Source organism: Phoca vitulina, unplaced genomic scaffold, assembly GCF_004348235.1.
Source record: "Phoca vitulina isolate PV1807 unplaced genomic scaffold, GSC_HSeal_1.0 scaffold24, whole genome shotgun sequence".
Lineage (NCBI taxonomy): Eukaryota > Metazoa > Chordata > Mammalia > Carnivora > Phocidae > Phoca > Phoca vitulina.
The window spans coordinates 15,956,776-15,983,965 of NW_022589727.1; the positions used below are offsets into that span (position 1 = coordinate 15,956,776).

At 45.9% G+C, this 27,190-nt stretch overlaps 1 protein-coding gene across 3 annotated transcripts in view; it reads left to right on the top strand.

Moving 5' to 3' along the window:
• The window catches only part of KCTD1 (potassium channel tetramerization domain containing 1), a 177,679-nt gene extending 150,744 nt beyond the window's left edge, over positions 1-26,935 (top strand). For all 3 annotated transcript variants that reach the window (XM_032421396.1, XM_032421397.1, XM_032421395.1), the window contains exons 3-5: positions 6,122-6,266; positions 21,940-22,245; positions 25,995-26,935. In XM_032421396.1, coding sequence (XP_032277287.1) covers positions 6,122-6,266; positions 21,940-22,245; positions 25,995-26,153 — 610 coding nt within the window. In that variant the 3' untranslated portion in view covers positions 26,154-26,935. The remainder of the gene's footprint in view (positions 1-6,121; positions 6,267-21,939; positions 22,246-25,994) is intronic.
• The last annotated feature ends 255 nt before the right edge of the window (positions 26,936-27,190 follow it).

The window sequence follows — 27,190 nt, forward strand, 5'->3', positions numbered from 1 at the left end:
TTCACGTTGTACCAACAGTTTGGAAGTAACCTCTGAAGTCTTGGAGTGTTTTGACTGGATTCCGTTGAGTTTAGGGTACCTACTCAGTATGCCTACACCCAGCCCCTGAGCCTCAACTTTTTGTTTCATGGCTATTAAATAGTTTCTCTACAAAGTTGATAATCACCAAATTTTCTTGGGATAACATGCAACATTAACAAACTCCACTGAACTATAACAATTGTGCATTCCTCAAGGCAAGTTGTTGAGTTGTCATTTTCTTTGTTTGTTTGAAATTGCACATGAAAAGGCATTATAAATTACTGGTTAAGGACACAGGCTTTAGAATCAGACCCAGGTTGTAACTTAAGCCAAGTGACAACCATTCTGGGCTTCAGATTCTTCATCTGTGAAATGAGAATAATATGGCCACCTCATAGGATCATTGTAAAACCAAATGAGATAAAGCCCATAAAACAGCCAGCTCACTCTTGGCACATAATACAATTCAATAAATAGTAACTAGCATTAAAGCAGTTGGCCTCCACGGGCTTGCATGTGGCCTCTGCCCGTTACCCCAGGGACAGCGTGGTGCATTCAGAGCCAGCTCTGTGTCTAGCCAGCTGGGCATCCTTGAGCATTACGTATTTGGGACTCGTTTCTCCATTTGTAAAATGGGACGTTGATCTAGGTCATCCTGGAGATCTTCCCTTCCAAAAGTGTGGCTGGCTATTTAGGAAGAGGTGCTGTGACAGTTCGAAGGGACAGAATGATTAACTGAAAACCTCTCAAGTCCGTGATGTTGACTTGTTGTTCTTTAGTCTGTGCTCATCCTCCTTCGCACTGGTTCTCAACTCAGCTGTTCATCAGACTAATTTGGAGAGATGCCTGGGCCCCAACCCTAAGCAGTAATTACATCATAATATCTGGCACTATTTTTTAAAAGCCCCTCCAGTGATTCAGTGTGCCACCAGGGTTAAGGACCACTGCCGTATGCAAATAACACAGTCCAAAGCAAGGCAGAGGAGAAAGGATGTGGCTAAGCCACAAACTGCATCTTTGAGGAGATGTGATTTCAGATTGGTGTTTCATTCAGTCTCACTTCTAAATTTGCTCTTTTCCTTAACATCATTGGAGAGCATAGCCTGACATCAGCCCCCATCGGCCTCGAAACTGAATCCAGACTCCTTGACCTGGCTTATACAGCTTTTCACGATCTGACTCTGCTGCTCCAGCCTCATTTTTCAGGCGGCCTGCCTCTGCCCCAGTAGGGAGTAATCACATGCCAGGTTTCTTCTAGCTTCAAGCCTTTCTATCTTTCCTACCCCTCTCCTTTCTTACCTGACCTTCCCTGCCGCCCTGGTACTTGGCCAACTTCTGCTTGTCCTTCAGGTCTCCACTGAACTTTCTCTTTCTTCCAGGCCTCCCCAGTTGAGTTAGGTGCACCTCCTGTGGACTCCCGTAACCCACTCTGCACACCCCGTGACACACTGCACTTGATCTGCATTCCCAACCCCACAGACTGTTAAATTCCACGAAAGCAAGGAATGTGTGGTTTACTTACCACAGCGTCCCCTGAATTTCACATGGTCAAGATCATTGAATATGGGTAGAGTAAATAATTGAATGACTGCACAATAAAAGGAAATTCTTAAAGAACCGAGTCACAGTAAATTAAAGAAACCAGATCCTATGAATGAATGCACAAGAAAAAAATAAATTCTTAATGACGGAGTCACACTAAGCCAGGTATATCGGGCCCTATCCCTATCCTCTCTTTCATTTAAGACCATTCTTTAACACCAGAGAGAGGAGAAGCCATAGTGGGGAACCAGACTTACTTTCCACAAGAAGGAGCTTAATTTCCTTTGGAGACTTGATCCTGCATTATTTGTTCCATAAACAATAATCAACAGTGTTAATATTAAAAAGCAAGAGAAATATATTTCAGTATCTTTTAATGCATATTTTTAGTGAACTTTTATATTCTTACTAGTTAGTGAAATATTTACAGATAAAATGACAGGATGTTTAGGGTTTACTATAAAAATTCCATTGGGGAGAGGGAGCAATAGAAGTATAGGTGAAACAAGCTTGGCCAAGGGTTGATAGCTTTTGAAGCTGGATGGACACATGGGGGTTCATTATATAATTTTCTCTGCTTTGGCGTAAGTTTGAAATTGTCCAAAACAAAATGTTAAAAAATAGAAGTAAAAAAAAAAATACAATCGTGGGAGGACTTTTTTCTCAGCATTGCTGTTTGGTTCAATGAGTGTCAAAAACAAAACAAAACAAAAAAAACCACCAAAAACCAAGGCGGCCATACATCATCCGGAGCCAGCTTGGTCTTGGTCAGTTGGAAAACAGGAATGTTCTCCAAGGTTACTAAACTGTAATCAGTTCCACGTAGTTTTCAGGCACCAGAGTTTACAAATCACTGCAGTTTGATTTGTAACTCCATTCATATGTCCACAAGAAATACAGCCCTTGCCGACGTCCCCCCCATTCGCTTGGCCGAACAATGCTTTTCCAGGGCACTTGCAAAACAGACCCCAGGACGCCATTTTACGATCATTGGCACCGCCCTGTCCTTCCGCATTGTTTTCACAGCTCAGAACGTGCTTCCTTTTAAAGTTAGGAGAAACCAGCAGCATAACGTTGCCCTTTACTGCTCCTAACATTTGGTGTCTCAGATACGCGGCCGCCTCCTTGTCGGGGAGGCCCTGCACCCCGGACGGTCGTGTGCCGTGGCGAGGCCCGCGGGCTCGTCCTTCCCAAGGCTGGCCCGTCCCTGCACAGCGCGTTCCCCCTCAGCTGCCGCCCAGACCACACGGCTGGCGCCACCATCTTCGGGCCTCTCCCTTCGCTCCTCCTCGTCCTCCGGGCTGCGCGAGCTGGCGGCGAAGGTTCGGGCCCGCCGCCCGCGCCGGGTTCTGCGCCTCGCTGGGGCTCCTCAGCCGTGCGGTGGGCACCAGCCCTCCCTCCTCAGCTTCCGCCCCCTTCGGCCTCAGTGATTCCGACTGGAGACCCAGCTCGCCCCGGCGCATCACCCAGCCGCCTCGCCGGCCTACGCTGGGCCTCCTTTCACCTCGCCCCCCAGCTCGTCCCTTTGCGCCTCCCATTTCGGCCTCGTGCCATGCGCAGGTGCTTCTCGTTGCAGCCAGGCCCACTTCCCTGTATCTGCCAGAAGGGGGTGGGGGTGTGTGTGTGTGTGGGGGGGTGTGTTTCCACCCTAAAAGCCTTTTAAATGGCACATCTCTCCTACGTCACTAAGGTCTCTAACAAACACTTCAACCCAGATTGTTCCTTTGGCCCCTACATCCTGTTCCTTAGAGGACCTGCTGTCTTCTGAGATGTGCTTTCATAGAAATCCTTGTTTGCTGGTTTGGGATACCTTCTCTTGCCGTGCTCTTTCTGAGCGTGCCATGATTGATTTTCTCATCAACCCAGAGAAAAGGGGCAATTTTATAAAAGAAAGAGACATTTTATTTTTTTTAAGATGTTATTTATTTGCGAGAGAGAGAGAGAGAGATCACGAGCAGGGAGAGGGGCAGAGGGAGAAGCAGGCTCCCCGCTGGGCAGGGAGCCCGATGGGGGACCCAGGACGAGGAAGGCAAGAGGCTTAGCCGACTGAGCCACCCAGGCGCCCAGAAACAGACATTTTATAAGCGAAATGGAGATACAGAGAAGTCAATTCCCCCAGATTACAGCTAGGAAAGGGCCGAGCCAAGCTGCCCTCACCACTCAGTCACTCCTTTAATCGTTGACTCCATAGAGATTTACGAATCACTCATGCTGTGCCAGAGTACATCCAGGTCTAGATTTTGAAAATGAGCTTCCAAGAAAATAAGCATAGGATTTATTTAAGAATAAAATATTTACTTTGCATCTCTTGACTAAAGTGACTTGCAGTCACTGATACTAATATATTACAGGCCACAAAAATAATTCATATACACGCTTGGATTTCATTGCAAAGCTCTGGCTAAACAAACAGAAGATAGAAAGTACAAACTCTAGACCAAAAGCTTTCCTTCGGTAGTGGTAATTCTTTTCATTCCATTCGTTGTAGGGAGGCCCCTTTACGATCAAACAGACTGCACAAATCCCTCAATGCTACTTAACTAGTTGGGCAAGTTACTCATCATTTTGAGCCTATTTCTTCATCTTTAAAAGGAGGATAATGGATCCTTTACATCCATGAAGTGCTAAGGATCGTGCATGCTATCTGGACAGCACTTAATAAATAGAACTCCCTTTTCTTCCCCTGTCAACGGTAAATTTATCATGTTAACAAGGAAGAGTAGGGCGCCTGGGTGGCTCAGTTGGTTAAGCGACTGCCTTCGGCTCAGGTCATGATCCTGGAGTCCCAGGATCGAGTCCCGCATCGGGCTCCCTGCTCGGCAGGGAGTCTGCTTCTCCCTCTGACCCTCCCCCCTCTCATGTGTTTGCTCTCTCATTCTCTCTCTCTCAAATAAATAAATAAAAAAATCTTTAAAAAAAAAAAAAAAAAAAACAAGGAAGAGTAAAATGTCTTAGTAATAAGCACACAAGTCTCGTCCTTTCCCACCCGACACGAAACTGTCCTGGAAACACTATAAGTAAGTGACTAAGTGTGTTTTAGTTTCACTGCCTCTTTCTGTAGCCTGTTTGATTGATGTGTTAATGGGGAACGAATGACAAGGTTGCATGCAGTGAAGGAGTCCTAGGGTGGTTGGGAGCCACACCCTGGATAAAATTGTGGAAGGAAGGAATTGTGAATCACCCTCCATTCATGGAAAGTTGGACAAAAACATCAGCTGAGAAAAATATATTGAGTTTTAGAAATATGACCTGACTGTAATTAGTTGCTCTCGTCTTTGCACTTACTACCTTCAGGTAGGATGTGAGTTTTCTAATTATCTTTAAAAGATTTTTATTGAAACAAATTCCCAAGCTTTTCTTTTGGGGGAAGGAGGGAAAGCAGCTTCTCTATTTGTCTGTTGTATTTTAGGAGGGGTGAAAGTATTGATTTACCATTACCTCTGTCACATTTCAACATATGATTTCAAAATTGACTTCAAAGCAGTAAGATGATGTTCCAAATCAGAGATAGATGATATGAGTTCCATAAAAGCTTTTCATGAAAAAATAGAGCCATTTGCCTACCTACACTGTTAATGAAAAGTGCAATGCACCTCTTGGGTCAAGGAAGTGATTTCTAGTGTGTAAATTCTATTTTCTGATATAGGATATTTGTCAGTAGCCAGCTGTCTACTTGTTTATGGTACAAATGTGACCACTGTGTATTAACTGAATATATACTGAAGTATGTAGGTTCAGCCATCCTTAAAGGGATAAGTGATAATGAATGGATGCAGAATGCTTTAACTGTACTACACTGCTCAGATGTTAACTCTATAATGGGAAAAACGTATCGTGGATTCCTGTTTTTAAAAAATTACCTGTAGCCACTCGTGTTCTAGTACTAGGTCATATTTTTGGCGTGGTCAAGTATTTATTTTTTATAATGATGCCTGGCTGTGACAAATGATTTCTGCTGAGACCTAAGAAACTAGACTGTATATTGTTAATGGAAAACATATTCTCCTAGACTAGTGATATTTTCAATGATTCCTTTCTATAATTAAATGTAGATGTTAGCATATAGGCATTGCTTTATTTTTGGAAAGTTTGTGATTCATGGGTGGGGAGAGCTCAGAAAACAGATTTCTTAAATACGAAATTGCTTTCTCCGTAGAATCTGTTTAAAAGACACTTTGGAGCAATAACATTTTTTTTTTTTTAAGTAGCAGAGAAGGTGGTTTTAAGTAACCCAGGGGAAAGACATGCTTTTCCATCACAGTGACAGCACTTAGCCATAATCACCATGTCAGGGACATTTTCTTTACAGGTACCAGACAGTGAATAAAAGGATTTACTTGAGAAAGCCTGAGACTATTTTGATTTGTCTGGTCCTGAAATACTTATCAAGCTAGGACCAGTACTTCTCAGAGAAGCGTAACTACGGACCGGGTGATATTTGCTGACTGCCATCTTTGAACCTGCTACCTTTGACAGTGACCCAAAGCGGTAGCTCTTAGTTTTAGCGGCCAAACAATCGATTCTAATTGCTTTCACTGTTCCCTCTTTTCTATCACAGAATCGGAAGACTTTTTGATGGTACAGAGCCCATTGTTTTGGACAGTCTCAAACAACATTATTTCATTGACAGAGATGGACAGATGTTCAGATATATCTTGAATTTTCTACGAACATCAAAACTCCTCATTCCTGATGATTTCAAGGTGAGGGATTCACGTTAAATTACCAATAGCATTAAATATGTGATTTGTTTTGATGTGCTCCCCAGAACATTTCAAGCTCTGCATTTTTAACGTATACCAACTCTCTGGTCTCTGACATGGTTACACCGTCTTCATGAAATAGAGGATATGGTCATTAAAGTTTTATGTGACCAAAAGCGGACTGATTTTGTGTAAAGACTGAATTATAATTTATTTTAACACATTGAAAATAAGTTGATTAAATTCAAAGCTTATTTCTGCTACATCTTAATAAGGTAGGAAATACAAGGAAACCTCCTTAGCTTAATACTTCTTCTCCCAGATACTTAAAGGAAGTATTATACTTAACAGTAAAATTTTAGATTGTTCCCTTTGAAGTTAGTAACAGGTGTTAGTCTCACATTGGGCTGGCAACTCTAGGCCATGGAATCAGACAAGAAGAACAAACAGAAAGTGTTACTATTGAAAGGAAATATACACAAATATAATCTTTGCAGCTGTTAATATTTAAATAGATTCTAAAGAATCAACTCAGTACTGTTAGAACTAATGAAGAACTCATTAAAGCATCTACATTCAGGATCAACATATCACAATTGATAGCTTTCCTACAGTAGCAAGAGTGAAGCATAAGATATAATGGAAGGGTATACCACTCACAGTAACAACAGAATTTATAAGACCTAGGAACAAACCTAACAAGAAGTGGGCAAAGTCTGATTAAGAAAACTGCAAATCTCTACATAAACTATAAAAGAAGAGTTGTATAAATGAAAGGAAATTCTGTGTTCCGGGATGGGAAGCCTCGATATCATTAAGATGTCACCTGTCCCCAGATGATAAATTCAGCACAAACCCATTTAAGTCACAAATTTTTTTAAAATGAAATTTGATCCATTTATAAAGTGTATGTAGAAGAAACGGAGCTTAAGAATAGCTAAATAAATTATTAGGGATGATAATAGTGGTGGTAATGGTGGGCTGTGGCGGATGCGTCCTACCAGACATCAGAACATACTAGAGAGCTAGAGTAATTAAAAAGTGTGATCCTGATTGGGTTGAAATTAACAAATAGATCAGTGGAGAAGAACAGGGTGTGGAGAAGATGTGTGTATAAAGGAATCTGATATATTATAAAGGTGGTAATTCAATCAGTGGGAAAACAAAGGAATAATCAGTAACTGGCACTGAGATAGTTGGCACAGAGACATTTGGGGAAAAAATGTAAAGCCAAAGCCCTATCTTATATCCTAAGTTCACAGATATTCCAGAAATGAACATAAAAATTAAAACTATAAAAAATATCAGAAAAAAAATCTAAAGGAATTTCTAAAAGCATAATTTTGAGGCAGAGAGGGCCTACTTAAGGAAGACTTAACACCCAGAACGTAGCCTTTAAAAAAAAAAAAGTTTAATTAAAGACACCACATACATATAAAAGACAAGTGTTAGACAACAGGAAATATTTGCAATAAAAGATTAATATCATTAATAAAAGAATTCCTAAAATTTATAAGAAACATACAAACAACCCAATGGAAAATGTTTTTAGACAGAAACAAAAATCTCCCAAAGAAAAAAATAAAAATTGCCAATAAGCATTTTAAAAAGATATTTAATCTCTGTAGAATCAAAGAAACAAAAATTGAGATACCCCTTTTTATCTATCAGATTGGCAAAAATGTAAAAAAATGGTAATATACAGTGTCGGGGATACACATCATGGTTGGGAATAAACATTTTTGGAGGGCAATTCAGCAGTTTTTAAATTTTCAATCACACATACTCTTTGATCTAGCAGTTTGGAGTCAATTTATTTTCTAGAAATAGTTGCATAAATATGCAAAGATATAGGTACCTGGGATGTTCACTGTGGTCGTATCATTTGTAATAGCAAAAACTTGACACAACTAAAAAAAAGTTCAGCAATAGCACATCCTTACCAAGAGCTCTATGATCTGATGTGTGAGGGGAGAAAATCACCAAGATTTCACCATTCAGTGAAAATGCATAGCCATATTCGTATTTACGTTAAAAATATGTGTGCGTAAATACACAAAAAGATCTAGAAGATTAGATCCCAAATTAGTAAGGACTCAGGGGGCCCCCGTCCATCTTCCCCGTCAGGATTTTGAGCGGTGGGGCACCTGCCAAGTCTACATTTGGTGAGGAAATGCGAGAGAAAGAGTCAGAACTGCAGCTAGTGTGGGCACTCCCGGCAGCCTTGAAATCAGCCTGAGGCAGTGCGTGACCCCGTGGCTCCCCGTGGCTCCCCAACCAGTGGCAGCACCCAGGGGCCTCCCAGAGTGCACCTCTTGACGGTGCTGAGTGTCATTCGGGCTTTAAAGACAGACGAAGTTGGTTTGTGCAACATGGCTCCTTACGAAAGTAAGCTACTTTATCCAGTGATGATCTCTTCCAATTCAGGAAGGAAAACATATTGGGAGTGTGTTTCTCAGATGGCACCTTCCTGGAGGGTTTTCAAGGGTAATTTTCAATGTGTCGTTTTTTTTCTTTCTGTGCCAACTTTTGAACCTCTTTCCTGCCTTCCCTTCAGGCCACTTCACTCACTGGCAAGTGTCTCATGCAGAGGCCCGAGGGAGGTCTCCCGCCTGCAGCCCTCGGCGTAAGCCTGGGGACGCACCTGCTCAGACAGAGAGTGCTGGTGCCTGTAGGCAGCAGGACTCACACCAGCTGCAGGCGGAGGAGAGCTAGGAAGACAGTCAGGACCGCTTCTAGAAAGCAGGCACTGGCCCCACGTGGAGACAGGCAGTGGGGCTGAGTTCTGCACTGGACACAGGGCGAGAGAGAAGGGAGGGGAGGAAGGGGGGGCCTGCTGTAGGTGGGCACGGACTTCAGCAGTGCCCCGCATCCCCCCCCCCCCGCCCAGTAATTAGACCTGGCACCTCGCATGTCAGGTGTTCACCAATCAGGTCTGGGCTTCCCGTGTGGGAGAGCAAGTAAGCGAGTGGAAAAGGAAGGGCTGAAAGTGTGATATGGCGACAGTGGGGGGCCAACGTTTTCCTAGAAGGAATGCAGTGGAACTGGGGAAAGGGGTGAAGGAAGGACATTTCACTTTTAGTTCCCTTTTAAGGTGATTGCATTTCCAAATGACCGCTCAGAATCTCTACGTGGAGAGTTCATTGGCTCCTCAAGCTGCCTGATCATAAGCTGGCCATGCCCGCCTCCCCAAGCCCACTACCACTGTGGAACCTGCCCGCTTGCTTTGTGTCCCATCTCTGTAAAAAATGTCAGAACCCATCTGCCTGCTCGAGGCAGGAGCCTGGAAGTCATTCTGCACTTTGTCCCCTTCTTCATCTCCCAGACACGATCCATCAGCAAGCCAGTCTGTAGTGCCTTCTGGATACTTCTCGAATCAATTCCTTCTTCTCATCCCACCTCCCTATCCAAGGCTCGGCTCTCTGGATGACTTGGACTAGCTTCCTAATTGATTTCCCTCTCCCACCCTTTCCCCCCCTCATCTACTCTCCATGTTGAAACCGGGAGACACTTTCTCATTAGACTTTTTATTTCGAAATCATTGTAGACTCCATGTAGCTGTAAGAAATAATAGATCCTATGTTACCCGATTGCCCCAGTAGTAACATCTTGCAAAATGATAGTACAACAGCACAACCAGAATGCTGACCTTGAAATAGTCAAGGCACAGAAAATTTTCATCATGGCAAGGATCCCTCCCGTTGCCCTTTTATAGCCATACCCTTCTCCCTCTCCCCATCCTCTGCCATCTCCCACCCCATCCCTCACCAAGGGACACTTTTTGAAAAAAATAGTGTTACCATGACTTGCTCCTGCTTACAACTCTGCAGGGGCTTCCCATTCATTGTTTGTGGAGCAAAGCAGCATATCCTTGTGAGAACCCACAAGGCCCAGAATACTCCAACCCCTGCTCTCCACACCACCACCCCCACCCCCACAACTCTTACCTACACATATGTCCTACAGGACTTTCCTTAGTTCCACAAGCACACCATGTTCTTGCCCCCTTCAAAGAGACCATTCTGTCTGCCTAACACTCTTTTCCTGGCCTTTATTTGTCATTAGGGCTCATTGTATTCATCACTAATGATGAATACAGTGTTTAGTCCAGCTTGGTTTGCCTGTACCCTGCGATTCTCCCCGTGGTCACACACGTACATTTGTAATTATTTGTCTTCATTGTTTGGCACCATATACCCAACTGTAAGTTATACATGCTTTTGGCTGCAGGTGTTGGAATAGTCAATCAGCAATGCCTTAAACTAATGGAGATTTATTTTCTCACATAAGAAATCAGAGGTCCATGGTTATTGACAGTGATATCTGTTCAGTGATGTCATCAAGGACCAGGACGCTCTGTCTTTTTGTTTTGCCATCTTCAATGTTGACGTTTTGGCCTCACGCTTGTCACCTCAAGGTCGTAAGGTGGCTGCAGCAGCTCCAGGCATCACATCCTCATTCAAGGCAAGAGAATGGGACAAAAGCCTTTTTAACTCGCAAGATTTTGTCCTTGTCAGAAGATTCCCCAGTAGACTTTCCCTTTATCGGTCAGTGGCTTGAACTGAGCCTCCCTTACAGGCAAAGGAGGCTGAGAAAGGGGTGTTTTTCTTTTTTAGCCTCTATAGTGAGAGAAATGAGCAAAGGGATAGGGGCTGGGAATAGTTGTTGGTGAAGCTGGTCACACTAGCTCAGCCCTGGCACATAGTAAGCATGTGGATATTTATGGCATGAGTGAATGAATGCACGGATGGATACATAAACGAATGAAGTGAGACCCACACTCAAACCAGATTCTGGTTCCTACCCCATACCTGGTCATGTACTTTCTTACATTCAAACTCTGGCGATCTTACGTATATAGCAGGACTCTCTTCTTTGTAAGGGTCTCACAGGCAGGGACATTTTTATGTTTTTCTAAAGGACATTGTGTGCAGGCACATAATAATTACTTAGTATTAATTAACTTAAATACAGCAGAAAAGGGTCAAAAGAGTTACAGGAGACAAGAAGCTAAATGTAAGTAGACAATACACTAACTTACAGGACGAAAGGGCAGATATAAAACGTGTGTATAATACCATCCTCCTAAGCAACTTAGGAGGGTAAAATATTAATTTGTAATCCCATGATTCAAAAAGATGCAGACTCCAGGAAATACAAAGCAACTGATGGGGAATTACACTTAGAACATGACGACAGCCATTGGTTGGGAGTTGTAGTCTGTCCCAGGAACGGAGCTAGGAATTTGAACACATTCAAACGTGGCAGGTGTTACTTTGTTCTTCAAGAGCATTCAAGTTAGATGCAGAGAGACAGACTTCCTTACGGGGAGTTAAGCTGTGGCCGATCCCTGAGGACAGCCCCTTGAGGGCTCACCCAGTGGGCTAGGATGGGGATGGCTGCTTCCCTGCACCTTTCGAGCTCACTGAGGATTCCAGAGCCCTGCTATTCATCAATTCTAAGTGCAAAACGTACCCATTAATTGCCCAAGGATTTAGCTGTAGCCCACACTTGGGGAAAAAGACAAAAAGCTTGTCAAATGAAACTCACGTCTCCCAGGGCCCTGGAATGTTTCCCATGGAAACTCCGGGCGACAGGCTGTAAATTAGGGGGCGTTCTGGAACCTGGAGGAGCAGCAGGAGGAGGGCGGAAGCTGAGGTGACCATTCAGCTCCTGCGGCAGCTTGTGCCAACCACAAATACAGACGCGCACACAGATGAGCTCCCCGTCTGCCCGTCCCCGAACAACACAATAGGTGCTTTCTTCCTTGTCGGAGTCCGTTTCCTGACCTGGGAGAAGGGACACCGCAGGAGGAGAGAATCTGTCTCAACTGGGTTTGGTAGGGAAAGCGCTCCTTGATTTCTGGCTTCCCTCTCCAGCTATTTAATGCTGGCTTGAGCGAATGCATGCAACGTTGACGTCATGGCATCCTACCCCCCTCTTAAAATGCCATTCTGCAAATAATGCTGTATGAGCTAGGTCCCCTCTTAGCAATTGAGATCATTTCATATTTCAGAACACCATGAAGTGGCAGCTGCTTGTGCCCTGCTCCCACCGGAAGCCACTGGAATCTGTTCTCTAATAAGTGATTATAGAACTTCTCTGCGCTGTTTTATTATGGAGGTGACTGTCCTTCATTTCCCCTCCTCCCAATGATACTGACCAGTTCATCGTTGCTTTATTTTCTGCTTACGTACATGTGTTGTATAGGAAGACACACACACAGTTGTCATTACTAGTACACCAGGAGTCCAGAACTTTGGTTCCCTTTTGATGGGGAAGCACAAAAAATTACCTCTTTCTAGCCTTGTATTCTGAGCATCTTTGGTAAATGTCCCCCACGTTGCTAGCGTCTTTTGTGGTCTCAGATGAATGTCCACCCATCCTAGATAAAGAAAACTTTGCTAATAGCGCAAAACTTACCTATCCCTGGCTTAAGTTTAAAAATGTATGAGTTAGGGTGCCTGGGTGGCTCAGTCTTGTTAAGCGTCTGCCTTCAGCTCAGGTCATGATCCCAGGGTCCTGGGATCGAGCCCCGCATCAGGCTCCCTGCTCAGCGGGAAGCCTGCTTCTCCTCCCACTCCCCCTGCTTATGTTCCCTCTCTTGCTGTCTCTCTCTGTCAAATAAATAAATAAAATCTTTTAAAAAAATGTATTAGTTGTTTCTAATAACCTGTTAATATTATAGAAAAGGATATGCACGTTGTAGAAAATTTGAAAAATGTTTAGGCCCCATATTCCCACCCCTCAGAGATTGCCAGTATTAAAAAACCTTAGTGCATGCATGGCCTTCTGGATCTTTTTCTATCCTTATTTCAGATAATAATCTCTATCTTCCTATTTCAATAAAATCAGATTTTCTCTAATACTGAAACCATATTCAGATTTCCCAGCTTGACCCCAAAATATCCTTTGCAGGTGGTTTTTCCCAGACCGTATCTGATGTGAGACCACATATTGAATCCAGTTATGTTCCTTCCTTTTATTACCTAGCATAGTCTGTCACTTTTTATATGAGGCCGACTCTGAAGAAACCGGGCCAGGTGCCCCACAGAATGCCCCCCTTCTGGATTTGTCTGGCTGCCTTGTCATCGATAGTTTAGTTCATTACTCTAGCCTCTGATGTCCTGTACACTGCAAGCTATATCTGAAGGCCCGATGGGTTTAGGTTAAACATTTTGGTGAGAATACACCTCTGGTGATACTCTGCACTTCATATTACATCACATTAGTAACCATATGTGTTTGAATGCTAGCGCGTTCGTTAATGATGCTCGCACTGACCATCGATCAGGGTGACTTCTGTGTTCCTTAGGTTGCAACGGAAATGATCTCGGTCAAGCTCAGAGTTTCTGATCTTGCTCTGTCAGCGTTTTGAGCCGAATCGTTCTCTGTGGCGGGGCTGTCCTGTGCGCTGTAGGATGTTGAGCAGGACCCCTGGCGTCCACACACCACGTACCAGCAGCACCCACCCCCCTCTCCCAGGGAGGACAACCCAGAAGTCTCCAGACTTCGCTAAATGTCCTTTAGGGTCAAAATCAGCCCCAGTTGAGAGCCAGGAAGAAAGAGAGGAAGAACGTTTTATGGGACGGATCCTAGCTTATCTCATAGAATTAGCGGGAGCATTCTCTCAGAGGTGGAAATACCAGGGCAACTCTGAGGACCTCAGACGTGGGAGGCCACAAACCCCTTCTAGAGTGATGCCCCTGGCTCTGCCCCAGCAATGCCCGGGGTTTCTTTCCCCTTCCTTGGTTCTACGGGGACCATCTGATTGGCTCAAGCGGCTCCAGCGCTCATGCTTTAGCCAATCCGCTGTGGCACGCAGATGTGGCTTGTGGGCGCTCACTCCGGAGGTCAGACCTCCCTGGAGAAGGCAGAGTGGTGAGCTGGGTGGACCCCCAAGAAGTCTCCTCTTCTCCAGTACCTAAGAGAGTGCCCACTGAGGACGGCTGCCCCAGCCCATCGTCTCAGCTGCTGCCCCCTAGTGTTTGCGTGGCTGGTGCAGAGACTAGGACTCCTAGTACCCCTGCCCGGGGCCCCTTCTCTCCCTCTCCCGAGGACACTCCCTCAGAGGCAGGCTAGCTGCAGCACCCAAACAGGAGGACTGGGAGGCAGGCAGAACAGCCAGCCAGCGGCCCCGCTACCATCTCAGATAGCGTGTCTAGCCCCTGCCCTCGCCCCGCCCTACACACCCCGCCTCACCCCTGCGGTTAGTATCCCGGGGACTTGCCAAGCCAGGGTGTGGCTTGAGAATGCAGATCGATCTGCGTTCAGCCGGGCCACAAGCACCGCGTCGTTATCACCTGCGTCTACCTTACTTTCTCTAGGAGATTGAGCGGTGCTGGGGGAGGGAGACGGTGGTCAGGCAGAGAGGGGGCACCTTGCCGCTGCTGCTTTTTCCCTCACTAGGCGTCAGGCTAAATGTCAGGCTGGATATGCTACCCCCCGGAGACACAGGAGTAATCAGGAGAAGCTGAAAGTTGGCGCTGCTGGGTGGGAAGGAGGCGGCCTCCTGGCCAGAAGTGTCATATGGTAGCAGTGGGAAGAGGAGCAGGTGGGCCAGTCTTTCTGGGCTTTGAAGAAAGGAAAGGGGCTTGGGGGGTGGGAGGGATGAACAGGCAGAGCCCAGAGGAGGGTCGGGCAGCTCCTCTGTCTGGTACCAGAATGGTGGGGACATGTCATCATACATTTGTCCAAACCCGTAGGACGTACAATGGCAAAAGATCAGGACGTGAGTGGAAACCAAGAGTCAGACGCTTAACTGACTGAGCTACCCAGGCACCCCTTTCCCCTCAATTTTAACTGTGAACCTAAAACGGCTGTAAAAATATTAAGTCCTTTTAAAGAAAAAAAAAAAAGTATTGCAGAGCCAGGGAAATTAAGAATTTTAGACACCCCAAACCTGAAATACTGGAAAATCAATGGTGGCCCACCTCCCACCAAAAAAACAAAACAAAACAAACAAAAACCCCCAAATTGTAAAACTAAAGGAAGTTAAGTCCTGCAGAGATTTTTTTTTCTTATGACTACTACCTCGATTCTATTTTTGAAATGTAAAATATAAAATCCTTCATTTCCCTCGTTTTCTTGGTGCCCCTGCTTTGCGGGCCCCCTGATATGTACATCCCCTGCCCTCTGGGGAGCCAGGCACTGCCTGGGGGGCCCTGGAGCTGTGCGGAGGAGGTCCCGGAGCTCCCAGGATGAACTGGACACGTTCCCCAGAGAAAAACCCTCTTTGTACCCACAGCGTCTAGCGTGGCGTCTGGCACATGAACAGATTTTAAAATGAACAAGTGGCTGAGTTGCTTTTGAATGGAAGGATGTGCCAACTACTGTGTAAAACTTCAAGGCCATTAGGAGTTAAATAAACCTCTGAACTGTCTGGTGGAACCAGTAAATATGTGTGGCAAGCTGAATAATGACCCCCAAGGGGGTCCACATCCTAATTCCCAGAATAGATGACCTTACGTTGCCAAAGGGACTTTGCAGATGTGATTAAGAGTCTTGAAATGGGGAGATTATCCTGGATAATCCAGGTGGGCCCAGTGGAATCGCAAAGGTCCTTGTAAGTGAAAGAGGGAGGGAGGAGGGTCAGAGTCGGAGAAGAGATGATGAAGGAAGTAATGTGATTGTTGGCCACGAGCCAAGGAATGAAGGCAGCCCCCCGGGATGCTGGAAAGGGCCAGGAAAGCCATTGTCCCCTAGAGCCTTCTTCTTCTTTTTTTTTTTTTTAAGATTTTATTTATTTATTTGACAGAGAGAGACAGAGCGAGAGAGGGAACACAAGCAGGGGGAGTGGGAGAGGGAGAAGCAGGCTTCCCACGGAGCAGGGAGCCCGATGATGCAGGGCTCCATCCCAGGACCCTGGGATCATGACCTGAGCCGAAGGCAGAAGCTTAACCACTGAGCCAGGTGCACCCTCCCCCTGCCCCCCGCCCACCCCGAGCCTTCTGAAGGAAGGCAGCTCAACTAGCTAGCCCTAAGCCCCATCTCAGACTTCGGACCGCCAGGACTGTACAAGAGTGAGTCTGTGTTGTTTTAAGCCACCAAATGTGTGGTCATTTCTTACAGCAGCAATTGGAAACTAATGAACAGTGTACATCCCTTTCCTCCCTTTAGGGAGAATGTTTTCTGAATTCCAAATATTTAATCAAGAAATAAGCTTTCAAAACATGGTCTGTTTGCGGGCGCCTGGGTGGCTCAGTTGGTTAAGCGACTGCCTTCGGCTCAGGTCATGATCCTGGAGTCCCGGGATCGAGTCCCGCATCCGGCTCCTTGCTCAGCGAGGAGTCTGCTTCTCCCTCTGACCCTCCCCCCCTCATGCTCTCTCTCTCTCTCTCATTCTCTCTCTCTCAAATAAATAAATAAAATCTTTAAAAAAAATAAACAAAAATAAAAACATGGTCTGTTTGCATTTTGGGGTCTACCCGTGTTTACCTTCTTGTTCCATGTACCGACCTCCAGGGTCTTAGCAAAGCTCAATTTATTCGTCTGTAAAATGGGATCTTGATCTTTCTATGCCTCAAAAAACCACTGTAAATCTCAAAAAAAGAAATTATTTTAAAAATACGTATTCTAGGATTTTAAAATTATTTAAACATGATAATAGGTCTGAATAATCTATTTTCCTTTATCTGGATATGAGGTTAAGCAAAAAATATGAATGATGCTTTCTAGATGAGGGAAGATAAAATTGGCACGGAAGCAGGGCAGAGGAATGATGGCATCTAGTACATTCTGGAGTTGCTTTGCTGAAAGCATATGTGGATGCTTTGGGTTCATTTCTCTCAAAAGAAAATCTGGGGCCAGGGGCGCCTGGATAGCTCTGTCGGTTGAGCGTCCGACTCTTGGTCTTGGCCCAGGTCGTGATGAGATGGAGCCCCCCGTGGGGCTCTGCACTCAGCTCAGAGTCTGCTTGAGATTCTCTCTCCCTCTCCACCCCCCTGCCCTCCTCCCCCTGCTCGTGCTTTCTCTCTCTCTCTCTAAAATAAATAAACAAAATCTTGGAAGGAAGGAAGGAGGGAGGGAGGGAAGAAAGAAGGAAGGAAGGTAGATAAGAAGGTCTGGGGTCAAACATGCTGCTGCTGTCTAAGGTCCTGCTCATTTCCACTTCATACCTTGGGGATAAGAGACTGAGTTGTCTACAGGTTGTAAAAGCCAAAGAAAGGAATGGTGGGTGTTGCCAGATAGGAACCAAGGTGTAAGGAAAGAAGATTTCAAAAGATTCAGCGAGCAGAAGAAAATGAGCACAAGGTCAGAGAGTCTAAAGGGAAACTTGATAAAACTCTAAAATATATGGGATTTAGACAATAAAATTAAATGATCCTGATTGAGGAAGGAAAGGAGGACGAGGTTCCTAAGGAAAGCAGCTGTGGGCAGTGAGCCTGCTCTGCAGGGCGTTCTCCGATGAGCCGAGACTGGAAGCGTGTGTTAGGAAGTAGAGAAAGACGAATATAAGGGAGCCTGCCAAGAAAACGAATGGCCAGTGTGAGCTTAACCGTGCAGAAAATGGTAACAACAACAAAAGGGCCTTTTTAGTTCTGGAGCTGGCAAACGCTTGAAGGCAAGTGAGCATTGGGGGGCTGATGGCCAAGTGGAGCCCAGCATCCACTGGCCCAGCGCAGACGGCCCTCTGCCCCGGAGACCAGAAGGAACGGCACGGTAAAGGGAGAGATGGAGCCAGATGGTCAAGTAGAGATGGTCAAGAACACCTGGTGGCCTGAGGTAGTTCAAGGCCAGGCCCGTGAGATACATCCCAGGGTACAGGATGACCTTCAGGGGACCTCTTTACACTTTAAAAACCACTGGCAGAATCCTTGAGAAATCACTGAGCAGGGCCAGAAATCTAATCAGGGCCAATGTTTCCCTAATTTTCCAGGAGCAGAGAACGCTAAACATGAGCAGCATTGTATAGGGAGGCACTCTGTCAGTCCGTGGCTAGACCTCAGAGTGGATTACCCATGTGGCTTGTGAATTCAGAGGGAAAAAGAAAGTGGTGAGGATTCAGAGTCACCATAGGGAATTTGTCACCCCAACCCCTGCCAGCCTTATAACCTTCAGGTTACGGTAGACAAACCGGTGGATCAGGACATTGTCATGGATATAGACTCAGAATATCAGGCCTGGTAGCGACTTTACTGTGACTTATTCCTCTCATTTTATAGATAAGGAGAATCTCTGGGCAGTATGGAGACTGGGGCCCCTCCCACATGTCCAGCCTTCCCCTTGGAGGCCCACCCAAACACACGGTATTTCAACGAGACATCCAGCAAATGCCACAATTGAGGACTGGCTGATCTCAGAATTAGAGGTTTTATAACTGTTCAAATAGCCAGAATCCAGAGTTTTAATTTATTACTTGAGCATCAACCTGAACGAAGGCCTGCAAGTAGCCCTGTCCTGTCATTACTTTTAAAAAATGATTCACATACAGAAACAGAACACCCTGTTCAAAATGACAAAAAAACGAGAGAGGGAGCAGAACATTGGACGAAAGAATTCACATTTTCTCAGTATGTTGGAGCAAATTCAGAACCTACAGTAGGTAATCTGAAGAGGGATAATTAATGGAGGATTTAAAATTTTTCAGAAATGCCGTAAGAGGAGGACCTCATTCAATAGTAGCTCTTGTGAAAAGGTCTGGAGACTTCACTGTAGGCAAAACATAAACTGATAGGGTAAAAAGACAACCAAGAAGGTTAATACAGCCTTATGCTGTGCGGTATGCAGAATAATGGCCCCAAAAAACATCTGCGTCGTAATTCCTGGAAGCCAGGAGTATGTCACTTTACATGGCAGAAGGGACTGTGTAGGTGTGATTAAGTGAAGGGTCTTGAGATGGGGAGATTATCGTGGATCATCCAGGTGGGTCCAGTGTGCTCACAAGGGTCCTTCCAAGTGAAAGGGGGAAGCAGGAGGGTCAGAGTCAGAGAAGATATGACAATAGTAGAGGCGGGAGGGATGCAGGACCCCAGGCCGAGGGATATGGGCTGCCTGTGCAAGCTGGAAAAGGCAAGGATATGGATTCTCCTCGAGAGTTTCCAGAAGAAACACCACCTTAATGACCAGCTTCCAGAACTGTAAGAGAATAAATTTGTGTGGTTTTAAGCCGCCCAGTGTGTTGTAATTGTTGCAGCAGCCATAGGAGAAGAATGTAGGCTACTTTAAGAGTGGTTAGAATGTCCAGCCAAACGAAGGTTCTACAGTGCACTCATTATATCACATCTGAAATGTTACGTTCAGTTCCGGTTTGGGTTTTCAGAACTATGTTGACGAAGTCAAGCACGTACCAGATGTCGAAGGACCTCTAAGTCATAACAAGTAAGAAAGAGCTGAAAAGATTGGGTATTTTCAGCCTGAATGATATAAAGACATAACCGTTGTCTTCAAATGTGTGAAGGGTTCACATGTCAAAGAAAGTTTAGGATCACCAGATGGCAGAATTTGAATAAGTTGGAACTACAGGGAAATTCAGGTCATTCTAACCAAGAAGTTTCCAGAAGTTTAATCAGAGCGGCCAACAAAGTAAATGCTGTGCCCTGTTAGATAGTAAGCTTCCTGTCCCTGGAAGCATTGAATCAGAGGCTAATGGTCATTATTCAGCAGTGTTTGAAAGGATTCCTCCATAAGGTCAAGGTTGGTCAATAAGACTGCTCTAGCAGTCTCAGATTTGAAGACTTGATGACATATTTTCAGTGGAGTCCAGATCCTTCCTTGTGCTACAATTTTTAATTCTCAAAGGAAAATAAAAAGCAGTAGCAGAAAGTCTCACTTCTGTTGCTTGTGTAACTGTCAGTGCTGTTTTTCAATCTTGCGAGCTGTCATCTTGATAAGTGAGTAAAGGATCGAGGTCACTATCTCACAGTTGATGTACTAAGGAGATGGCAAGGCCCCCACACGGGGTCCCAGGAGCCCGGGAGAAACCGGCAGTCTCCCCACTGCTGCCCTCAAGCCGCGGATGGACCTCAGTTCTGTCCTGTCTTAAAAGTGGCCACACCTCAGCTTGGTGCTCACCTCCTCCAACAAACAGTACCTCCTGTGCGTGGGGAGGCAAAGCAGGTGCCAGCATGTGAAAGGAAGATCATCTCCAGCGGGGAACCAAGGCTCCTGTAAGAATGGGGTCGCCAGGACAGGGCAGAACACAGAAGCGGGCCACGCTGCAGAGGAGTGTCTGGGACAGCATCTTCCCCTGGCCCCAATGTCTCAACACAGAAAGTGGAAGAGCCAGCTGCAGGCCCACTGGCACTTTCTCACCTCTCCACGTTTTTCTCTGGAAGCCCCAGACGCTGCTGCTGCTGCTGCTTAATTTGCAAGAAGAAGAGCCAGGTGCCACATAAAACCCATTCTCCTGTGGTCGTCACCTCCGCGCTCCGTCCCATGCGGAGGCGGAGCTCTGGCAGCGCCGGGCTCTCGGTGTCGGCCCTGCTGCAGGCACCCGCCCGCGGCTAGCTCCCACTGGGGAAGGACCTCAGACACGCCGGTGTCAGCTCATTAAAACGTCCTCAGTCGGGGCGCCCGGGTGGCTCAGATGGTTAAGCGTCTGCCTTCAGCTCAGGTCATGATCCCAGGGTCCTGGGATTGAGCCCCGCGTTGGGCTCCCTGCTCAGCGGGGAGTCTGCTTCTCCCTGTCCCTCTGCTGTTCCCCCTGCTTGTGCTCTCTCTCTGTGTCAAAAATAAATAAAATCTTTAAAAAAACAAAAACGTCCTCAGTCCACATGCCTGGACAGGTGTCCACTTGCCTCCCACCCCGAGATGATTGCGGTCATAGCTACGTGTAGACATAATATTGCCCCGCGTGATAACATCATTCCTACGTCGCTGCCTCCCCCGCAGCCTCCTTTGTCCTCCCATCCAGTGACTTGTGTGTGTGTTTTAATACCCGCTTGCCAGATTTCTGCTTTAATTCAGTAGATTTGTTTTTAAGGCAAGAGAAGAAGAAGCATGCTCAAAGAATGGTGGCTGTGCTTTCAGAAAGGGACGGGTTTCCTTCCTGGCACCTCTGTCCTGCGGGGATCGTGGGCTCACTTGAGGGTGGCAGCGCCGACAGCCGGCCCAGGGCGGTGCGTCAGAGATCGGCACCCACGCTCAGGTAGAAGCAGCGTGCACGCCCTGCAGATGCCCACCCGCCACCCTGTGCGGCCCACCCCCCACCCCCCGGCGCCGCCCCCTGCCTCCCACCAGGCGGTCTGAGCTGCGGTGAACGGGACAGGGGACGTAGGCTCCCCGTGGATAGTGCGCCTGCGCCCCCCTCACCGCAACCTATGCGTGGCTCCTTCGCGAGGACGTGAAGTGGGTTCTCACCGCCACCAATTTTGAATGCCCGGAGGCTTCTGCTGAAAGAGAGAAGTCGTGGGTTCAGCCTTTCTCATCTCCGTTTTCTCGCCTGCCCAAGGGGAATACTAATGGTTCCAGATTCACGGGGCGGTTGTGGGGGTTATAGGACTTCATTCATGGGGAGCCTTTAGAAGAGGGCCTGCCTGGCCCTTAGTACCCTTATGCTCCGTTTATCATCGCTGAATGAATGCATGCACAAATGTGTGGTGAGTGACAAACTTACACGCAGATTTGATTATTGAAATAACAGAGGTGGAAGAAAATCACCCCTCATCTGTGGACATTTTCAGTGCTTCATGTTTGTATTTTGCACTGTGAAATACCCTTTTTTCTTTTCCAGGACTATACTTTGTTATATGAAGAGGCAAAATATTTTCAGCTTCAGCCCATGTTGTTGGAGATGGAAAGATGGAAGCAGGACAGAGAAACCGGTCGCTTTTCAAGGCCTTGTGAGTGCCTAGTGGTGCGAGTCGCCCCAGACCTCGGAGAAAGGATCACACTCAGCGGTGACAAATCCTTGATAGAAGAAGTGTTTCCAGAGATCGGCGACGTGATGTGTAACTCTGTCAACGCAGGCTGGAATCACGACTCAACGCATGTCATTAGGTTTCCACTGAACGGCTACTGTCACCTCAACTCGGTCCAGGTATAGCCTTGTCACACACTGTGTGGCATCCAATGTCGCTCTTAATGCTGTTACTTAACCTTGCCTTCACACAGCGCCTTCCCTCCAGGGAGCTGGGAGACTCACGTGGCATCACTTCTGTTGGGTAGGCAAGCAAGCACGTGCACCCTCTACGCACTCATTCAGTCGTTCCCCGGGTATTTGTTGAACATCTACTATGTGCCCGGTGCTGGTATGAGCACTGGAGATCCAGAAGTCGAAGAAAGAGACAATAGCTCTATTTTCCCAGAATTTACGTTCTGAGAAGGATAGGGGGATGGTGGGGGGGTGGCAAACAGTAACCAGCAGACCCATTAAAACAAAAGTTTAATGAGGAAAAAAAAAAGAAATGTTGGTCAGATGGTGAGAAGAGGACAGCTGGGATGGAATATCCCAGGCAGAGGGACCAGTAAGTTGCGACGACCCCGAGGTAGGAGTCTGCTTGGCATGTTGAGGAGTATCCGGAGAGCCCATGGGGCTTGAAGATCAAGTGTCAGGGATAGGGAGCGCCGAGACACGAGGCCAGCAGGTGGCCAGGGACAGATCATGGATTGCCTCTTGGGCTCTGGGATTTTTTTTGTTTTGGTTTATTTTGGTTTGGGATCATTTGCTTGTGTGAGTAAAATGGAAAGCCATTTGAAAAATTTGAGCAAAAGTGTGGCATGATGTAACTCAGATTTGATAATGAATACTCCAGCAGCAGATGGAAAACGGTGGAAGCAAGGGGACCAGTTAGCAACATTTGAGAAGTGTCCAGTTCTGAATATTTCGAGTGTCATAGAGCTAACAAGGTTCTCTGACAATGGCCGTGGGTTCTAAGAAACCAAGGATGACTAAGATTTTTGACAGGGCAACTAGATGAATGGAACTGCCATTTTCTGAGACAGAGAAATCTATGGGAGAAGGAGACTTAGGGGTGGAATTCAGAAGTTTGGTTCACATGTGAGATGCCATGTCCCTTAACACGTTGGTGGGTGTGTTCATCATCTTAACTAATGTGTGGCGGCTCTGGGCCAAGGGTGGTACGTGCCTTGTCTTCTTAGAACCTTAACAGGTGAGCACTGTGAATCCCCCGTCTTGCTGAGGAGAAAGTGGAGACATACCTATGTCTTGGCTCCAGGTCTATATGACTCAAAACAATTTCAAGTCAATGGAGTAAGGGCTTGGGGTCCCCCCCCCCAGCTCTTTTTAATTGGAGTGGGCCCATGACTTTGTTCAGGATTGACCCAACAAAACCTCTCCCACAGCTCAAAGACTAGAAGCACCCACTCTACCATTCCTCTTGGAGATTGTTCCACAACTATTTATAATGTTTAAAATTTATGAACAGATGTCTGAGGACAGAAGAGCAGGGGAAACTGGCGGAAGCAGCGTCCCAGGAGCGCTGGCGAGACACTCGAGAGCATGGCAGCCGCTGGGTTGGATGGGGCCAGAGGAGCACCCGTACCACCCTGTGTTCCCGAGTGGGGCCTCTGCTACTTATCATCACAGCCTCTAAAGCTCTGAAAGCCTTTCGCCTCCCACACACACAGCCTGCCCCAGCTTCCCTCCAGATGGAGGCGGGGGCAGCGCCCGTCAGATGACAGACAGCACTGCTTCCCTAGGGCTCCATCTCTCACACAAAAGCCATGGAATAAATTCATATGCCTGACAAGTTACCCAGTTATTCAAGTCTGATCAGATGAGGACGTTTTAATCTGGATTAACATCGTCGGTGACACAGCCATGACGTGACCATGACACGGTCGATGACTCTAGCTTCCTGTTCCACCGACCAAGAAAATAGGCACTGTGCTCTAGGCATCGAGAAGTTTTGGGCTAAGATGCACAAGACCTGATACTCCAACCCACCCCTGGAGTGATTTTAATATTCTCAAGTGATCACTAACGTTAAGGAATTTTGCTATTCACAAATTGATGTTTAAAAAGAACTGGCCAGGGAGTGTAGCAGTTTGCATGGCATTGAAATAAGCTTTGATCACATCCAGGGTAACATTGGGTCATATGGAATGATGATCATATTATTTGGGGAGGAAGCTTCGGGATTTCCATATTCAACAATTTAGCAGCCTAACCACACTGCCAGACCGACCATACCAGAGTTGGGTGCTTCATTGTTCACAGCTTTTTCTACCTTTGTAATTCCTCTCCCAATCAAGGCAAAGAATCCTTTCCAGTGCAGTGGTTTGGCCGAGCAATCTGGGGTTTTTCTTGCTGACGGGCTATGTTCCTGCCTCTGCTGGGGAAATCTTAGAGTGGGCTCTCGGGTCTTCACCTTTCTATTACTGACTTGCCACCAAAGCACTTCTTGATTTTGAACTTAGGGATTATTTTCTTCATCCTGTCCCTTTGCTGACTGGTGTGTGTATGCATGTGAATATAGCTACAGAACTAGAGCACTGCAGGGTAGAATGTTTATTTTGTTCTCATAAGGACTTTTTTTTTTTAATTTGCCAGCATTTGAAGTTTGAGTTTTTAGAAAGCATACTGTATTGTTTTCCAATCTCTAGTTAGCTGTTTTGCAAACTAGCAAATTACATTCCACATAGAAGGTGACCAAAAAATAATAATTTAAAGAGAAACAGTAAGGGTCCACCTTACATTGAGTAAATTTTGAAAGTTATTTAATAACATTTCACTTCATTCCCCCTTAAAAAATTTTGAGCCAGGCTTTTTCTTTTTAAACTATGATTGAGTTGTCATCCCTTCAGAGTGGTGGAGAAGCAATTTAATTCTACCCAGAAGCCCAGGGAACATTTGCAAGTCCAGTGTCTGTTGGATTTCTAGGGAAACGATGCTCTAGATCAATTTTCTGTGTTTTTGCCTATCTAAGAGTGTAGGAGTTGTTTCCTGCATTTAAGGCTGTCAGACCTATAGGTGACCGACCCAGGGATCTTTCTGGCATTAGGTATTTGATTTCAAAATTGAAGAGATTATGAGAAGTGATTATTACATGAGAAGTTTAGAATATCTTTATTTTGGGTGTGTTTTCCAACATTTAACCGTTGCATTTATGCTTGCCTCCCTGAATGCACACAGGGCAATAAATCTATTTCGGACGCCATAAACTTGAAAACCTGTAGATAAACCTCGACTGTCTTCAGCAGTCCATTTGTTCTGCTATTGAAATGATATCGGTCTTCCAAACTGAAATATATTAAGTTCGTACTGGCAGCCTTCAACAGGGGCAGAGCTGAGGGTGAATGAGTTGAGAATGAATCACTGGCTGAGTAAATTCAGATAAAATCAGCGTGTGGCCATATCATTTATCATCTCCTGGACGATATTTTAGTGATGAGATTTGAAATGTGAACCCTCTCTTTTTGCAGAGAAGGTAGTGTTGCACGTTGCAAGAAACTTGGCATCTGAGGCCAGACAGACCTGAGTTGGAAACCCAAGCCCATCACTGACGTGCTGGGAGCCTCAGTTTCCCCATGTATGAAATGGGCTGTCCACCCATACTGCCAGGTGGTTGTAACCATTAAATGAGCTGGCCCGTGTGTGGCAGGCATGGAAAGGCGCATCTGAAGTCTTAGAAACGATGCTCCCTCCCTCCTGCCCTTCCATCCAGGGTCTTCCACCGAAAGCAGCAACTCAAGAGACTTGGGGGACGGGTAAGAGTGACCCGGGCTGCACAAGATCTCAAACTTCAGGACACTTCTTTGGGCTGTGTGTGTGGCCAGAGGACCCATCTCCCCGCTAACCAGGATGCTTGTCTTGGCCCCGTGCAGGTCCTCGAGAGGTTGCAGCAGAGGGGATTTGAAATCGTGGGCTCCTGTGGAGGAGGAGTAGACTCGTCTCAGTTCAGTGAGTACGTCCTGCGGCGGGAGCTGAGGCGGACGCCCCGTGTGCCCTCCGTTATCCGGATAAAGCAGGAGCCTCTGGACTAAATGGACAGATTTCTTATGCAAAAAGGAAAAAAGAAAACCGTACACAACAAATAACGCAAACAAAAAAAGGGACATTTATGTGCAGTTGGGACAGCAAACCAAGTCCTGGACCTAAAATTGAATAAAAAGACACATTTATATCCAATAGAGACCACACCTGTATTCATATGGGAACAATTGGAATAGTGATATCCTCAAGGTGTAAAAAAAAAATATAAATATATATATATGTCAAAAGGTAGGAAATGCAAAAAAAAAGGAAAAAAAAAAAGTTTTACAAAGGTGGTAGCCACAGTTGGTGCTGTGATGGCCGTGAGGTGTCCCGGGCCTCCCGAGGCCCCCGACCAACATACAAGCCATGAGCAGTGAGGACGCATCTCCTTACGGTTTCCATTGCCAACAGCCATCCATTGTTTCCTTTTCCTTTGTCTTTCTTTTTCCTTTTTTTTTTTTTTTTAACACCAAACACCTTGAATGGAGTTTATTTGCATACGGAGGCTTCATGTCCTCTCTTTTAAGCGGGACCGGGCAGGACTTCAGAAAAACCCTCATGAGCACACTGCATTCGAAAGACATTAGACATTTTAAATGTAGTTTGTACAGAAGTCACACTTTTTTGTCCGCCTTCACAGATGTGAACATTACTTTGTTTTTAAACTGATCAGTTTTGCAAAGGGGCCAGAATTATTACTTGTTAGAGTTGCTCCAGTTTGAGTCTGCTGCTTTCCTACAATTTTTCAAATTTTATAATGTATTAAATACAATAAACTCTGTTTAAAAAATAAGGTCTGTGTGAAACACAAGTGTGGGGATGAGGCTGTATTAAAATGAGATTTTTTTTTTTCTTTTTCTGAGTTTTCTGTGTTGAACATCAGAAAGAGGCCCTCAAAGCTGACGCCAGTTTTGAGGTCAAACCGGCTAAAGGACAAGGATGTGATCGCGTGTTCTAAACGGTTCCGTTCCCGCGCAGCACGTGTCCTGACCTGTGCTTCGCTACTCTTCGCTGGTTAGCAAGATGATCTTCCTTCTCGGGAACT